Source organism: Micromys minutus, assembly GCF_963924665.1.
Source record: "Micromys minutus genome assembly, chromosome: 17".
Lineage (NCBI taxonomy): Eukaryota > Metazoa > Chordata > Mammalia > Rodentia > Muridae > Micromys > Micromys minutus.
This window is the reverse complement of record NC_137952.1, coordinates 21,551,071-21,568,721: the sequence shown is the minus strand read 5'-3', so window position 1 is coordinate 21,568,721 and position 17,651 is coordinate 21,551,071. Positions and strand designations below refer to the sequence as shown.

Below are 17,651 nucleotides of genomic sequence, written 5' to 3'. Positions count from 1 at the left end.
AAAACCCCATCCTGAGCTGCCTGTCCTTGATCTGCTGCTTACGGGCTGTATGATGCTGGGCAAATTACCCACCTCCTCTACGCATCAGTTTCCTCACTGTCAAAATGGGAATAAGATGGTAACCGTCTTCTTCAGGTCTTGTGGAATTAACTAAGTTAATATATACCAAGCAGCTAAACTATTGGTAAACACCTCTTAGCAGTATTACTACGAGTAAAAGTATCCATGCTCATTTGCACTTGGAAAATACTCCAAAATCCAAAGTAATTGAGACTTCTGATCACAATAAGCAGTAGGCTGGAGGAGGGTGCATGGGGTCCGTGCAGCTGAAAGTGCTCTTTTGACTGTCATGTACACTGGCGACGAGTGTGCCCCGCAAAGCCTTTTCCAGTTTAGTGTGTGTGTCACATCCACGTGACCTTGTGTTGTAGCTTGAGTGCATATTTAGGATCTTTCTTTCTACTTTTCCCATCTTTAAAATACTTCTCTGGAGCTGCTGCCACCATCACACGCCAGCACGGCTGCTGGGCCTCATCCCCTCTCCAGCTCTACTCACAGTCACCATCTTAGGGGCCTACACTTGAAAGAAGTGAATGAGTTGACATAAAAAAAGAAAGAAAAAAAATCACGGGATTTAACTGATTCTCTCTGAGTGTACCTCCACGTATCTAATCACACCCCGTGCTTTTAAATTAGATGACACAAAAATGTATATTCAAATAACTCTTATCTGTCTTTATATAGATTTGAAAGCTATGGTGGAGAGAGGAAAAGATTCTGGAATTAGTTCCAAAGAAGCCAAGTACCAAACTTTATCCATTTTAGACTACGGTCATTTATTCCAAGCTCAGCAACTCTGCCGAGAAACAGTTTTTACTTTGCGGACACCCACAAGCTTTTCTGATCTGCACTTGGCTCTGAGCATTCAGGATAATGTGCTGTAAAATCTGGTCTCCTGGGCTTCCATTGCTGTCTCTGGGATAGAGGAAATCTAGCTGTGACTCTCATTGTGAGGTGCCCTCTTGTGGCTTCCAGGAGGCATTGACAGTTCTGGTGACACTTGAGCTGGCCCAAGTTACCAACTTAGATTAAATTATTCTTTTAACAGCCAACTGGAGAAACAATGGTCAACTTCCAGCACAGTACCTAGAGTTGATACTCCAAAAGAAACACTGATGTCCATTTGTGATAAGCTTTACCCACTTTTTATAAACAAGCTAATAAAGGAGACGTGCGAGCCAACTTTGGGGTCATCTCAAGTCTAAATAAAACTGGAAAGATAGAAGTGCTGGGCTAGTGCCCGCCCGGGAGAAGCTCTCTCTTCCTCTGGGTAAGTCTGGCTAGGTGAAGGACTGTTAACTGCAGAAGAGGAAAACCCTGATTATTCCAGATCCCTATTACTACAGGGATCTGGGTGATGTACTGATTTCTCAGGGCACAGATTTGTACAATCAACACACGGGCATTCTGTACAGGATAACTCAACTCCACATGCTTTTAGCAGACACAAGAGAAATTTTAAAAAGGTGGACAAACTTATCCACACCCCAAGGGGAAAATAATGCACATACCACCCCAAGGCAGAGAAATGACCACTGTTACAAAAGCTGGAGTCATATAAACTTGGAAGGGCAGCAGGTTATAAAAACCCTATAAATTTATGTTCGGGCTTCCAAGTAATGTTCTCTTCTCACCCTTCTCCCCTCCTCTCTACAGTGAGACACGAAGTCTGGGACTTGAGCATTTAAGCCACAATCCTCGCCAGAGTGACCAAATTACAATTAGCGCTGAAGGATTTTGGCACCAGGAAGTTTCAACAGAATCTCATCTGCAGAGCCATCCCAGCCCATCTTCTCCAAAGGGCTCAGAGAAAGTAGCCAGTATCTCATTAATTCTTAAGAAATATCTACCGAGGAGACAGAGGAAGGAGAATGCTTTTTATACATCTCACAGAAGAGGAACAAACAGACGATTCACAATTCAGAGTCAGATCACAGGATCTCAAGGGCAGATTTTCTGTCAAGAAAGTTTAGAACATAACTGGGAAGCTTATCAATGTAGTGACCTCCTTGACAGATGCCAAGAGAAAAGAGCCTCTGACAATAGAGACAGATACTTGGATCCCCATCAATGCCCTGACCTTCTTGCTTGGGAACAAATGTAACTCAGGGACAGTGTAAACACGGGCACACTAGCAGTGTAAACACTTATCTTACAGTGCAACAAAGAGCACGAAGGCCAACCCAAGATGAAGTACTAGATTCTGGAATGTGTCATTATAGGAAGTTATGGAGTGCTTCCATAAATACTGGAAAATGAGAACAGTCCAGAGATGTTCTAGATTCTTTTCTAGGTTTTTTTTTTTTTGTAAAAATCAAAGTCTCATGTAGCCTAGGCTAGCCTAGAACTTACTACCCTCCTGCTCCAGCTTCCTATGTACTAGGATTACAAGTATGTTTCAACACACCTGGCAATATTTTTTTTCCAAAGCTTTGACATGAAAATAGTCTGTAAAGAAATTAACATAAAGTTCCAAGGATGCGTAAAAATATTTTTATAACTTTTCTTCCCGTAACAGCTCCGCTACAAAACTGATAGTCTCAAATATATAAAAAGCTGATGTGGTGGGAAGGTCATTTGCTATGAAGAGATGAATAATAAAGACTGTACCAAGTGGTGGTGGTATTTTGAATCCTTGTGCTCTGAGCTCTTGCTCTCAGTGTGGTTACTGTTGTGCTTGTAGTGGCTGATGGGCCTGATGTGACCAGGGAGGAGGGCAACCACCCCAGGATGCAATGCTGTCATGCCTACGCGTTTAGTCATAAATAACATATAAAGTGCAATGGGCTGAGTCAAAGGAAATAACACAACTGAATTATTTCTTTCCGATAATTGTACATAAGGAACATATTTTTCCTCGGGAGTTTGAATCCTTTGTTTTTTTTTTTCTTAAATTGGAATACTAAGGAACACTTCATATAATCTCACAACGAAAGAAACAGGTTAGACTTCATCACATGTAGCTGTCTCACGACCCCTGTAGCAATGGCTGTTCCTCCTCATCCACTTCAACCCAGTCCTCTCAGTGAAAACTGTGGTGAATTTAAACAGGAACCACAGACAGATGCTGGAGCTCCTGTGCATATCCTCCAGTGCTCATCGCCATTAACATCTTCCCAGATAGAGATGTGCAAAGCTCTACAAGTCGCTCCAGTCTTGGTCTATGTCCTAATGAGAGAGGGAACTGCACTACAAGTGGGCTTCCTTCCGATTCTTATACTACGTATTGTAGAAAAAGATTCCTGCCCAGTTTGGTAATCCATTCTAAGTGTAAGACAGGCTCAGCAGTGGGAGATGTAAACACAGATATAAAGCTTTCATTAGACACCCTCAGCTGAGTTCAGCAGACTCAACCATCAACCCCCCTTTCTGGTGCACACTCAAGGACCATGCCAGTTCTTCTTAAAAAACAAATCAGACATTTCCACCTTGATGGTGGCTGGGCTCCTCCTCCCAAGATTCAGAAAGCTTTGGATGATTCAATATCCAACACACATGCTTCTCTCTCCAGATCGGACATTATAAAAAGACCTGTTTGGCAAGTGTTCTTGTTCTTCTCATGTGGAGACCATCCCATGATCACGCTGGAAGATTTGGCCCCCAAAGCTGAGTATCCTCTAACAAGCCACTTCTTTTCATCTTCTCTTCAGGAGAAGAGAAAACAAACATCTGATTCTAGAGGAGACCAGGGGATCCATCTTGATGTCTGAAATCTGGCTGCAGGCAAGGAGGCTGTGTATGCTCAAAGGGGCAGGTTTGCAGTCTCTGACATTGATTTAGCTTTTTTTTTTTTTTTTTTTTTAACAACTTAAAAATTTCAACTTTATTGAAACTCCAAACACCATCTCTCTTGCTAAGCCTAATGAATTCAGATTTTTTGGGCTCCATTTGCAGTGAACCCTCAAACATACCGTGCATACATGTAGATTCTATGAGGTGATGGAACCTTACCAAGGAGAATGCTTGAAGAGTTCAAAGGAAGCACATTTCTCCTTCAGACAGAGCAACAAAACAAATAATCAAAGACTAATTGTCTTAATTAAAATCAAATGTTGAACAGGCACACAATTAGGAGATAAGAAACTCAATTGAATGACCAATTGTTAACATATTTGAAAAAATATTCCTTACCAAAACAGAAATAATTCATTTTAGGAGGAAACAACATGTTACCAAAACATCCAGAGAGAAACAAAAAGAGCAATGCAATTGAAAAAGAAATGGAGAGCACAGAACAATTTAATATGATATTGCATAAGACAATACTGTTTTTGTTAGAGGAGCCTTACTGACAGAAACTAAGACTCTTTGGAAAGTCGGGGTTTTTCTTTGCAATACTGACCAATGGTGTTTAGAAAGCCAGCATGCACATGCATACCATCTGTAAGAACCTACTTTTTCTGGAATACATTCATGGTTTGTCAGTGACTGGTACTGCTCTTACAGAAGAACCCCAGTTGCTTCATGTACTATGTACTTTTGAAGGAGTCACTCTGCAGACTAGAAAGATGGAGCAGTGGTTAAGAGCCCTTGCTGCTCTTCCAGAGAACTTGAGTTTGATTCCTAGCACTCATGTTAGATAGCCCACAATGGCTGTAATTCTAGCTCCAGAGGATCCAAGGACCTCCTTCAGCCTCCACAGTTATGGACACTTACACACACAAACACACACACATAATTAAAAATTTAAAAGTGTAAAGATTCTATACCATATCTACTTATCGAGATCACATTTTTTCTCATGATAAAATACTTCTAGTGTATTTGAAGGGTGAAAATGGTTGATCATAGTTTTAGGCAAATCCATGAGAAAACTTAATTTGTATCGCAAAACCGTAATCAGGAATTGTAGGTCACAGCCCATTCCATGGGTTATAGATATGTTTGTATCAGCATAGGGAGTATGAACTGGCTCATGAAACCCTAACTTAGGAAGGAAAACGGATAACAGCAACCCCAGCTCCTATACCCTTTCTCAGATTCCCATAGACTTGACAGCACCCTAGTTAAGTGTATTAGGTATTGACCATCATGTTATATTGGAAATAGGAAAAATGAGAAGGGACACAGCCAGAGCCAATGGCAATTGACCCAGAGCTCACTGTCCTTAGAACCACTCTGCTGTTAACAAAACAAGAACGCAAAGGAACTGTAGCAATGGCAGTGACCATAGCAACCGTGATGTGGACTGATTGCATACTATGTACTGTGGTCAATGAGAGCTCATTTCAGTATTTCCAGAAGGGCATGGCGTGTGGTTGTTGTATTAGTCAGCCTTCATGTTCAGTAAGCAGACAGCTGAGTCAAATAACTAAGAAAAAGGTTTATTCTTACCCATTGCTCCATATGTTCCGGGTGAAAATCTGTTGTCTCTCTTGTGTCAGCATGACCCAACTGCTCTCTATACCCATGAGTTGGTATTGAGAAGAGACTAGAGTCCCACAATCATCTGAGGGCATGTACTCCAGGGATTCAAGGACCTTCTACTGGGTGCTCTATCTTAAATAGTCCAGTAGCATCACCCTGGAACCCAAACCTTTGTGAATGAGCTTTTGGGGCACTTACTGAACCACAACAGATGTTATCTCATGCTACAGCTAAGGGGTTAGGAGATATCATGGGCTGCTACCTTTCCTTGGGTCCTGCACTGAGGTGTGATTGGGCCTCATACCTGCTAGATTGCCTGAGGGTGGTAAAGTTGTTCTACAGATGACTAATAGCTTTTGGTTTATAAAATCCTCATGTGTCTAAACAGAAGTCATCTTCCCAATGAAACCTGTCTTGAAAACTCCATTGAAAACTGCAGGCCCCACCCAAACCTCGCCTATGAAAGATCCTCTCTCTTTGCTCTACTGTAGGATTGCAGGACTTTGCTTCTATTAATGACTGCTAAACTCCACAGGCCAATGACCATTTTAGGGTTAGTTTCTCCCCATCTCATGTATTGCTAATATTTACAAAGAGCTGTCCAATAGAACTTACTGTGTTACCATATTTAGTAGCTTCTGAAGAAAAGTACCCAGTGTAGTTAAAAGACTGAACATTCCATTTTGCCTAATTGTTATCATTTAAATGCTATGCCCTATCACATTCTAGCACAGGCCTACTGCAATGCCCCGTATCATAGACTCTAATTGGGTCTATGAATGAATATATGACTATGATATATTTACATGTATGTGTACATATTTACATATGGGTGAAGAAGTGACACCCTTGCACATGTGCATTTGGAGGTCAGCGGTTGGGTGTCTTCAATTAATCTCTCACTGGAGTTAACACTGGCTGATCCACAAGCCACAGGGACCCTCTTTTTTGTAAAGCTTTATTTTATTTATTATATATAAGTACACTGTAGCTGTCTTCAGACATACTAGAAGAGGGCATCAGATCTCATTATAGATGGCTGTAAGCCACCATGTCATTGCTGGGATTTGAACTCAGGACCTCTGGAAGAGCAGTCAGTGCTCTTACCCAATGAGCCATCTCTTCAGCTCCTCAGGGACCCTCTTATCTCTTGTCTCTTCAATGCTGATATTACAAGCACTCAGTCTGCTACACCTGGCTTTGCTCCTCAAAGGTACTTTACCAAAAGAGTAATCACCACAGGCCTATGAGACTTATTTTTTTGGGTGGAACACAAATTACTTTCACTAAAAGCAATTTGAACACATTTTTAATAGAATCAACGACTACAATTGTGCTGGCTATTTTATGTCAACTAGACACAAGCTAGGGCCATCGGAGAGACAGGCAATTGAATTGAGAAAATGCCTTTATAAGATCCAGCAGCAGGCAAGTCTATAGGGCATTTTCTTAACTTATTTTCCATGTAGGAGGGCCTGGGGTGGGAGGAATCTCACCAAGCCAGTGGTCCTCAGAAAGCAGGTTGAGCAAGCCATGAGGAGCAAGCTGTAAGCAGTACTCCTCCATAGCCTCTGCATCAGCTCCTGCCTCCACATTCCTGCCCTGTTTGAGTTCCTGTCCGGACTTTAGTGGTGGACTGTGATGAGGAAACATATACATAATAAACCCTTTCCTCCCCAAGTCTTTGGTCATGGTGTTTCATCACAGCAGCAGTAACCCTGACAAAGGCAACAGTTCCGAATGACATTTAAAAATTCAGAAGAGAAAGCCAAAGCAGCAAGCCCGGATTTTTTTAACTAACTGGATCCTTTTGCCATTCAAGACTTGGTTTGCTTTCTGGGGAGAGGGCACCAGCCAGCAGGATATAGTGGATTCCAACATGCATACGGTTAGAGTGACGATTGCACGTACCTTTTTGACTTTGTTCTTCTTCTCGTAGGCCTCTGACAGGGGTTTTTTCTTCTGTTGAGTTGTGTCTTTGGAGAATAAATATTCAAATTCACTGGTGTCCCTAATATGAGGTTCTTCTAAGGAGTCCCATAAAGTTGGTGTGGCGTCTTGGCTTGAAAAAAGAAAGCATCAGGTTAACTCTAGGAAACAAAGCAGGAAAGACTATAAGACAGGGAAATCTTTCCCCAATTTACTTTAAAAATAAAATCACAAAACACTGGTAAAGCTCAGATATAAACTTTTCATGTTAGGCACTTTGAAAGTCACAAAAAAAAAAAAAAAAAAACAGGATATTTTAACCCACATCTTCTCATAAACGTCCAAAAATTATAACGGTCATTAGTTCAGTACAAGAGCTCTGGAGAAGGCCCTTAGCACTAGAATTTTTGGAGGTGGGGTTTTACCACAGAAACTGCTTCTCTCTCAACCATCATCTCCAGCAGGCAAAAATGGAATTGCAAAATGGGAGATGGGATAACCAATTCCATACATGGGCGAGGCATTCATTTAAAAATCTGTGTTATATTTTACTTATTCCGAGTGTGTACACTGCATGTGTATGTGAGGAAAGGACATGCTATGGCATATACAGGTCAGAGGACCCTGTCAGTTCTGTCCTTCCACCACCAAGGACCCATGGAGTCAAATTTCGGTCACTGGGCTTGACCGCATACATCCTGCTCTGCAGAGCCATCTCACAGGCCCGAGTTAATTATTCAGTGAAACAGTAAAGGTGGGACTCCCTCTGAGGATTTAAAAAGTAGTTCTCAGGATTAACCGCAGCTCATCTCAGCCCAGGGGCTTCAATATGTCACTGGTCAGCTGCTCATCTGACGAACCGGTTGACAGCAGTCTGCCAGAGACGACATGATTACCCCAACCATGCCATTTCGCCTTGCGTGGGCACCCCAGGGCGATTCCAACGGAAGCATCCATGGGAAGTTTGTGTTTTATTCTCTAGAGAAGGTCCATTCTGCTATGAAGCACAGAGCAAGAAGCTGCCAGAAATCAAGCATGTCAGAGCCACCTCTCAGAGTCGGGGTGCAGAGGCTTCTCTATACATGCCCTCATTTGGAATGTGTTGCTTATTTTCTTCAAATGGGTGGGATTAAGATGCGTCATCAAGTTACTATTAATGTCACAGAAAAGTAAACTTCTTCCGTATTGATTTTTCAAATACACAAGCATGCCATGGCCATGACACCCAACAGTTTGTACCATTGCAGCCTTCATATAACATAAAGACATAGTCTACTTTACATGTAGTAAACATATCTGTTATACTATTAAATGGCTTGGTACCAAATCATGGTTTTCATACCCAAAGCAGTTGTAGTGAGAGAGTGAGAGGTATAAATTTTTTCTTGGGGGACCCTTGGTAACAGAGCCTGAGTGTGCTATGCTGTCAGGAGGTGACTATTGAGGTCTTACCACAGCGCACAGGGGACAAGGCTGCCATATCCCCCCAGTCAGTCACTCCTCAGGTCCTGTTCATTTACTTTTCATTTGATTTGAAAGTAAAACACTAGGTTTACGATGTTTGCAGAGCTGTCTCAACCAGGATAGCTAATGGAAGCTTGAGCATGTGACTGTTTTCCATTTTAAAAAGTGGGAAAGCACAGGAGGAAAAAAAAAAATCATTGATTTTGCCCCAGATCTCATTTACCCTTCCTTGGACAGTGGATGAAGGGCCTGTCCTTCCAGAGCTCAGTTTTATGATGCTATGTCAATGACTCTCGATGCTCATGAAGTCTCTTGGGGGAATGGAGGGAGGCATGCAAGAGGGAAACAGGTGTGAGACAGTCACATGTGCTGCCAGGACACACTAGTCAGGTGGGACTCATCACTGCAGGGTGACTGCGCAATGGATCGAGAGCACTAATAAAGAAACGCAGAACAAATGTTCTGGGAAATCATCTCTTAGGAAATAAACCAGTGTCAAATGAGAAATGAGATACTAGCACTTCAGTGTTAGTGTTGAGAACTATTTTAGGACCATCTTGTGTTTAAAAAAAAAAACAACAAACATTCATTGGGGAAATTATCCAGCACTTTTATCAGCATTACATCAATATATCTAGAAATTGCCACATGTAAACTCTTGACCCTTATTTTTTTAGGCAAGAAGACTAGGGACAGAACGAAGTTCGGCAGCAGTTTGCTTCGTCATATGCTTACTCTGGTGCTATTTCCCCTGCTCTTAGAGTGGTTTCCATGTTCTTATTTCCATTTTTTTATAATTGTTAACTATATGTTGTTTTATTATCTTTCCTTCTCTAAGCAAAAATTTTACATAATCCTGAAAATCCTGAATTGGGGAATAACCTTAGAAATGTAGTTTTTAAATATTGTTGTTATTATTATAAATTTTTTTGCAAACAAATAAATTTCAAAACTGGAAGTGGCCAAGAAATGACTCACTATCTTTCTAGTCATCTTTTCAAGAGATTCAGAAAGGAAGCAAGAAATCTAGCTGTGACTTTCTTGAATGAAGTTTCCAGGTCATCATGACTTTCTGCCTTACAGACCCAGCTCAGTCACATACACAAATGAAGGTACTCTTGATGTCAGCCAGCCCCACATGGGTATTTTCTCTGAAGGCCATTAAGAAATACAGATGTAAAAGAAGTCTTATAAACCAGAGCTCAAAAGTGGGGTGGGAAAATTTTAAGACTCTCTTCTGATCTAAACAATGAATAACTAAGCCAAGACTCAGTATTTTCATGAATAATGATAAGCATGCATAACTGTTAAATACAGAGATTGACCTTTGAATGTATCTATAGAGATATTGGCAGAGAGAATTAACCAAGGGTGAGAAGATCAGCTCTGAATGTGAATATCGCATCCCATAGGCTCATAACCCAGGTGTTATATTCTGTTTTTCTTCTTCCTGGACAGGAGATGAGCTACCCCACTGTGCTACACCCTCAGCTTTAACAGATGGAAATCTCTGAGACCACAGCCCAAAATAAATTCTTCCATGTTTTTCTCAGGTATTCATCATAGTGATTGAAAAAAAAAATGACCAACACAGGACCACAAGGTCAGTCATCAAAAATTAAGAAAAGATATCATAAAAGATACTGTAGGGAGCTTCAGTGAACTAACAGTAAAGACTCTGCTCCAATTTTCTTATAATTAATCAACTAATAAAGTGGTGTTGGAGAGGGCCCTAGCTTAGTCAGACCTGGGCTCTTCTCTAGTCAATGAAATGGAACATTTGCCTTGCAGAGGAATCTGATCCTGAACACATTCCTTGTCCTAGAAGACCTGGCAAAGACAATCTCCCCCAGATGCTCTAAGCTTGTGTATCCGAGGCATTCATCATATTATATTTGAGAATGGGTGATACCCAATGGAAACACTGGAGTGTTGATAATAAGGCATTGCTTGGGAAGAATCTTGTGAATTTGTAACTGAGAGTAGGTAAAGGGAGAGCTTACCTCTTATCATTTATTTGTATTCTGGTCCAATACAGAGGCTTCATGGGACAGTTGGGCTCAATGGCTGGTTTACGAGGACACTGGCTAGAAGAAGAGCTGAGTCCAAAGGACAATCCAGGAGGAGGTGGGGGGGCAAGTCCTGGTGGGGGAAGAGGAGGAGGAGGAGGAGGAGCTCCAGTGTTTGGAAGAGGCTGGGCATTAGGAAGTGGTGGAGGAGGAGGAGGTGGGGGTGGTCCAGCACTTGGAGGCAGAGGAGGTGGAGGAGGAGGTGGAGGAGGTGGCAGTGGTGACTCAGCACTCACAGGTGATATGGGTGGTGCTGGTGGCAAAGGTCCGAGTCCAGGTGGGAGAGGTGGAGGAGGAGGGATGGGAGGCGGAGGGAGTGGTGGAGGTGTGGGAGGAGCTGGAGGGGATATCTTCTGCTGACTAGATGGAGAGATTCCTTCTCTTGTCTGGAGTGGGGCATGGATGTCTTTGCTGTCCTTTGAGGGAGAGATCTGGGTTAAGGAGATATTCAGCTTCTTGGGTACTATCTGGCTGCTTCTGGTTGCTTTGCTTTCAGCATCACAGGGCTTGAGGAAGGTCTCTCTGTCAGTCTGGATGCATACATTTCGGAAGGCCTTTGGAGAGCAGTCATCCTCAGTGGAAACACATACATCTCTCATCTCTTCACATCCTCCCCGGCGCTTTGCTAACTGTTGCTTGAGATTTTCAATGGTTTCCTCAAGTCTTGCTGTTACCAATGCATGCTCACCCCGGATGTGAAATGTCTTAAGTTCAAACTGAGCCTGCAAGGGAAAAAAATCATTGGGAAAGTAAGACTTCAAATAATAAGAAAGCCCGAGTAGACAGAGTACCATGGATGTGTAAATGTACCACTAAAGAATGGCCCACATAATGCTGAAATGGAGACATGTGTTCTGTACTTGTGGGAGATTCTTGCCATTGGGTTAATGTTTAGAGCAAATCTACTTAAGAACTCCATTTTAATATCAAATGCAGAAGAAAGAAATTTAATAGAAGTTTGGACAGGCTTGGATATATCTTTTACAGATTTTGGTGTGGATTGAGACAAAGAAAGGCAGGGAACAGGGAGGCAGTTCAGAACTCATGCGGGTGTGGAGCTGCTGTACTCTGTTCCTTTGAGAGTGTCCCCACCAACTCTATCGTGCCGCTGAAGAATCAGGAGGTATCAGGAAGAGCAATGGTACTTTTTGTTGTTTGACTGTTTTTTAAGTTTATAGATGAAAGCTGACCAAGGTCACTATTTGTGCCTGTTCCTTACTGCTGGCCTTCAACCAGATTATTAGCTCCACGAGATGACATCAGTGGGATACTGTCCATTTCTGTACCCCAGCAGTGAGCTGGGGGTACAGCATTGGAAAGATAAACAAAATCACATGTAAGCTCCCTGGGTCAAAAGTCTTGCTTACTAGCTAACCAAGTGTTTCTCCTGTATAACCTCAGCCTACAAATATCTAGAATAGAAGCTACATACAAGGGTATACATAACCCTTTAACGCTAAATGTTAAGGAAGTGTGTTTAACAACCTAATCTGCAAGGTTAAATTAAAAAAGGGAGCTTTATTCCTTTCACTGAGATATATTTTAACTGTTTTATTTTTTAACTTGGTTCAAATTTTCCCAATATTGATCCTGACAAACCAATTTTCAAATAGCAGGAGGGTATAGAGTCTAAAGTTTTCAATGGATAATTAAATACCTGTTCTTAGACACGGTAGCCCTAGAGAAACGGCAGTAAAGTTTAGACCTGAAATAAAGAGTGCGAATCCATCTTCTGAGCTGCACATTGTAGTCTCTCCACTTCCTCCAAACTTTACGGCTGTCTAGGTATCTTTCTTTAGTTGCAAAGAGGGGTCAACATCGAGCCATTTCATCGTTTTGGTCTGTATTGCTTTGTTTTTTATTGATAAAGTAAGATGCTTTATGTAAATCGGGAAACTTCCGTTGGTGCTAATGACAACAGTAAATTCTTTAATAATAGTTTGTAAATTCTTAATTATTCTCGAAACTTTCAAATAGCATGTTGGTTGAACGGCAGCATTAACTAGAAGAAGCTGAAGCCGTCAATATGAGCAATGTGCTATGAATGCGCTATACTACCAAGTGCCTGCAGACAACTTGAAGCTTCATCCAACTGGGTGGTTTGTTACCTTTGCTTCAGTATCAGTCCAGACCCATGATCATTCCAGACTCATCACTTCTCTCCCCAGCTCTCCTGCCTCCCACCGTGATGTCTACTCTGAATGGCTCACCACCATTTCATTTTTTATTTTAATGAGACTACTTTAGCACTGTCGCCGCAGAATAGCTTCATGTTCCCCACCAAACTCCAAACTCCGTATTGTTTCTTGTATTGCTTCACACAGACAAGTACTGCTGAGTCAAGCCAGAACTCATCCTCCGGTAGATAGGAAACCACTACAAAGACATGTTTTCTGAAGAAATTCCCCTTTGTAAGATAATGAAGCAGCATCTATGAGCTAAGGCCTGGGTCCCACCTCTCAATCCAATCTGCCAGCACACATTCTTAGATATTGTTTTGGAAGCCGAATCTAATGTATAGGTTTAATGAGTAGGAGGAAGACAAACTGGGCAGGTTAATATTCCTATATCAGAGTAAGAAAAATAGAGATAACAGTAGGACCCATTACCCAAAGCAGCCATGATACATACAGGAATCCTTATTTGGTTTGTTTGTTTTAAGACAAAGGTTCTCGGTAGCACTAATGGCACTCAACTCAGAGATCCACCTGCCCACCTGCCTCTGCCTCCCAAATGCTGGGATTAAAGACATGTGTCACCATTACCCATTACCAGGTGGAATTCCCATTTGTACAATAAGGTACTGAGGAACATTTAGAACAAAGGACTGCCTCAGTCCAATACACTGTTGCCTTTTGCGATGCCAGACACACCAGAGGCCAATAACCACATCCATGAGTTTTGAACTCACTATACGTGACTCCTAACGCAATGTCCTAGCTATGCTGCCCCATGTTCAGAAGCATCCTCTAAACTCTAGCTGTCAGGTTTTTCCTCATCAGCTTCTTTTCCTTCACAGCAGAGCTTTTAGGGGTAAAAACTCATGGGGGGGGGCATTAAAAAGTCACCCATTGTTTGCTTTGTCTGCTTTCTCACTCATTTACTTGGGGTCAAATTACAGTTGGTTTCTCTCCACTTCTGTGAGATCTCAGGGGATTTAGCCAGCATTTTTCTGTGGATTTCCCCTGCCCTCTCTATTGGTGTTGACAGAAGCTGGTGTCTTGCAATTGAACTTCCCTGGAATATTGATTCTGCCCCCCACTACCCCAACACAAGTCTTTTTCCTCCTGCCTCCCTGTTTTCCTCGGGCAGCCCCGCAGTCCTTTCCTCTTCATCCCTCAGAAGTTGACCAGTCAGAAATCTGTCTGCTATTATTTTTCTCACATTACACTCTCTCTGTATAATGTTTTTTGGATCGTGACAAATAAAATCCATTCGATGATGAACTGGAAACTTCATAATTGCTGCCTTGACACTGTGATCCCGTTACCTTTTAGATTAATATACCTGCACTTTTAACCAGCCACCATAGATGCCCCAAGTCTGAATTCAAATCCATTCATGGAAAACTACAGTGTGTTTCTCCCTCTGAAATTCCTCTCACATCTTCTGCAGTCACCTGCGCACCATGTGGGCTTCTTTTTTCTCACAATTTCTGATTTAGTGCTTGTTTCTATCTGTGCCACCTACACCTTTCTCCCTCCCCCCTTTTAAAATCAGGACAATGGTTAAAAATCTACCTGGTTTTATTTGCTTGTTTTATGTTTTGTTCTAGACAACATCAATTTAGCTAACTCTGATTCCTGAAAGATTTTCTTCATAATCAAATCTGTGTGTTTTATTCCTTAAGACTCCTCCAACACTTAGCTATTACTTTCATACCTGTATGGAAAAATTAGCCTGGATCACCCCTCTGATAGCTTTTCTGTCTCCTTTGTGCACTTTGGGTTCTTGCCCCGTTGCTGAGATGTGCCCTGGAGTCCAGTCTTATAGAACTCCTTGCCTCTCCCAGGACCATGTTCTTTTATAAAAACACTGTCTTCTCTGGATTCCTTTTCTTTGCAGCAAACACCCAAGAAAAGATTAGCCACTGTAGACTCCACAAGTAAGTTCTACAAAGCTATTCACTGGCCTAAGAGATGCCTAAATAAGAAGGCAAACAATGAATTCCCAGGCACTCTGTGCCAATATGCTGAGATGAGGAGGATTCCCCCTGATCACCAAGGTGTAATGCCCTCCCCTTACCCACAAACATAGCCAGAACCATTGCTCATCACTACTCAATAATCTCTTTGTCTTGGTAGACAGCTCCTCATTCGATCCGTCTATTTCCTACTAGTTATTTGGTGTTCTCCCTTCTTTGTCTAGAAAGGTTGATAAGTGATTTTGTGAGTGGGGTTCAGAGCAGAACTGTACTTGGTAATCAGCATTTACTATTGGACAATCCGTCTTGGGAATCATGGTTCTCTTTACGAGTCATTATGCCCAGGCCTGCAGAGCCCCCAGCTACAAATAAGTCTAAGTGAATGAGGCGTAATGAAACTATCACTTGGACACACTCCTTTACTTGGACAGGGAATCCACAAGACTCTGTTAATCCATACCTATTTCCTTCAAAAGCACAACCATTAACAAGGCAACCCCAGTTAAATCACACCACATTCCTTCTTCACCATAATTTCTGTTAGTCCAAGTAGAGATTTTCAAACTTGCTCCTCATCAGAAGCATCCACAGAGCTTTGTAGTAGATACTGATCTGGCCCATTATTACAGACTTTCCCTTGTACCAGCAGCATTAAGACTCCCTAAGAGTTTCTGATGAGAACCAGAGCTGAAGCCAATAGCAACCGTTGCTCATCTTTATTCTGATCCAACTCAGATATGACACCTTGGTATTTGTACCTTCTGATGGCCTTTCCTGATTTTGATATGTCCCAGGAAAGAAGGTATTTCTTCATTATTCGTGTTGATATTTTACACAGGTAATGTTACACAGGAGGCACTAATTTCTTTGCATGGTACTCATAACTCGTATAAAGTTGGCCTCTGCCTATTTTTCTCAGACATATACACATATATTACCCAAGTTGCACTTGAATGCACAATCACACAATCACACTCCCACATCCTACTTACTTACATACTCCCTCCTCAACATCTTCAATCTCTTATTTCCACTCACTGAAGGCCCTAGGAAAAATCCACTCACGCTCAGCTGAGCTTTTCTTGGTTCTTCCAGACACAAATTTTCCATTGTCTGCACTGCCAAAGAACTTTCTAGGTAAGAATTGTAAAGTAGTCATTTATGCTTATCCTCTTGGCAAACCTAACAGCCCTGGGCAGTTGGGAACCATGCCTTATGCATGTTTAAACTTTCAGAACATTACACAGCGTTTGGCTAGTTAAGTATCCACAAATGCTTAGTGAGTTGAATTGATTTATTGATTCACCTTTAAGTATCCACCTCGAGCTTCTGTATTCCTATCCAATTACGAATGAAGCTACAATAAACAAGCATGAGATTCTCTTTGTCTTTATGATGGTCTTATACACAACATAAACTGCAAGACCTCAGAGATGTCAGTTATCAGCCATCACAAAGAGACTGATGCAGATTCTTTTATTTCTTATGTGTACCCCCCCCCCGCGCCCCTCCAAAACCATCCTCTTTATGTAACCTCTCCAGGTCTTTGCATTGCAGCTTGGTTATCAATGATTTACCAGCTAACATTCGTGTGCAAGTGAGTAGATACCGTGTTTGTCTTCCTGGTTCTGGATCATCTTACTAAGAATGACTTTTGTCGAATCCCAACCACTTGCCTGCAGATTTCATGATGTCATTTTTGTTATTAACAGCCAAGTAGTACTCCACTGGGTAAATGTACCACAGTGTCTTTATTCTTTGGTTGAGAGACGTCTAGCTTATTTCCAGTTTCCAGCTATTATGAATAAAGCCACCATGAACATAGTTGAGCAAGTGTCCTTGTGGTAGGCTGTCGAGTCCTTTGGGTATATGCCTAAGAGTGGTACAGCTGAGAGTTGAGACAGATAGATTCCCAATTTTCTGAGGAACCACCACATTGATTCCACAGTTTCTATACGTTTGCATTTCAACCAGCAATGGAGGCATGCTCCTTTGGTTCTACATCTTTGCCAGCATGAGCCTGTCACTTTCCTTACTGATCTTAGCCATTCCAACAGGTGTAACGTGGAAACTTAATGTAGTTTTGGTTTGCATTTCCCTGATGGCTAAGGATGTTGACTATATCTTTAGGTAGTTCATAACCATTTGAGACTTCTCTATTGAGAATTCTCTCTATTTAGATCTGTACCCATTTTATCAATTGAATTTTTAAAAAATATTAAGTGTGAGTTCTTTGCATAGTAATGCTCTATGAGGTATGGAGCCAGTAAAAAAAAAATCTTTTCCCATGCTGTAGCCTGTCACTCTGTCTGATTGACAGTGTCCTTTGCTTTACAGAGGTTTTTTTTTCTATTTTTAGTTTCGTAAGGTCCCATTTATTAATTGTTGATGTCAGTGTCTGTGCTAATGGTGTTCTGTTCAGAAAGCTGTCTCCTGTGCCAATTTAAGGCAATTCCCACTCTCTCTTCTATTGCGTTCAATGAATCTAGTTTATGCTGCTGACATTTTATTCACTACAGATGGATAACTGTGTATTTGGATTCTTCTACATGCAGATTCGAGTTTGACCAGGACCATTTGTTGAAGACATTTTCTTATTTCTAATGTGTAGTTATGGC

The 17,651-nt window shown here is 41.7% G+C and overlaps 1 protein-coding gene across 4 annotated transcripts in view; it reads right to left on the bottom strand.

The window, feature by feature from the left end:
- The window catches only part of FMN1 (formin 1), a gene marked incomplete at both ends in the record, with an annotated part of 316,637 nt that overhangs the window by 157,098 nt on the left and 141,888 nt on the right, over positions 1 to 17,651 (bottom strand). For all 4 annotated transcript variants that reach the window (XM_080931171.1, XM_080931172.1, XM_080931173.1 and 1 more), the window contains 2 exons: positions 7,339 to 7,489; positions 10,824 to 11,611. In XM_080931171.1, coding sequence (XP_080787297.1) covers positions 7,339 to 7,489; positions 10,824 to 11,611 — 939 coding nt within the window. The remainder of the gene's footprint in view (positions 1 to 7,338; positions 7,490 to 10,823; positions 11,612 to 17,651) is intronic.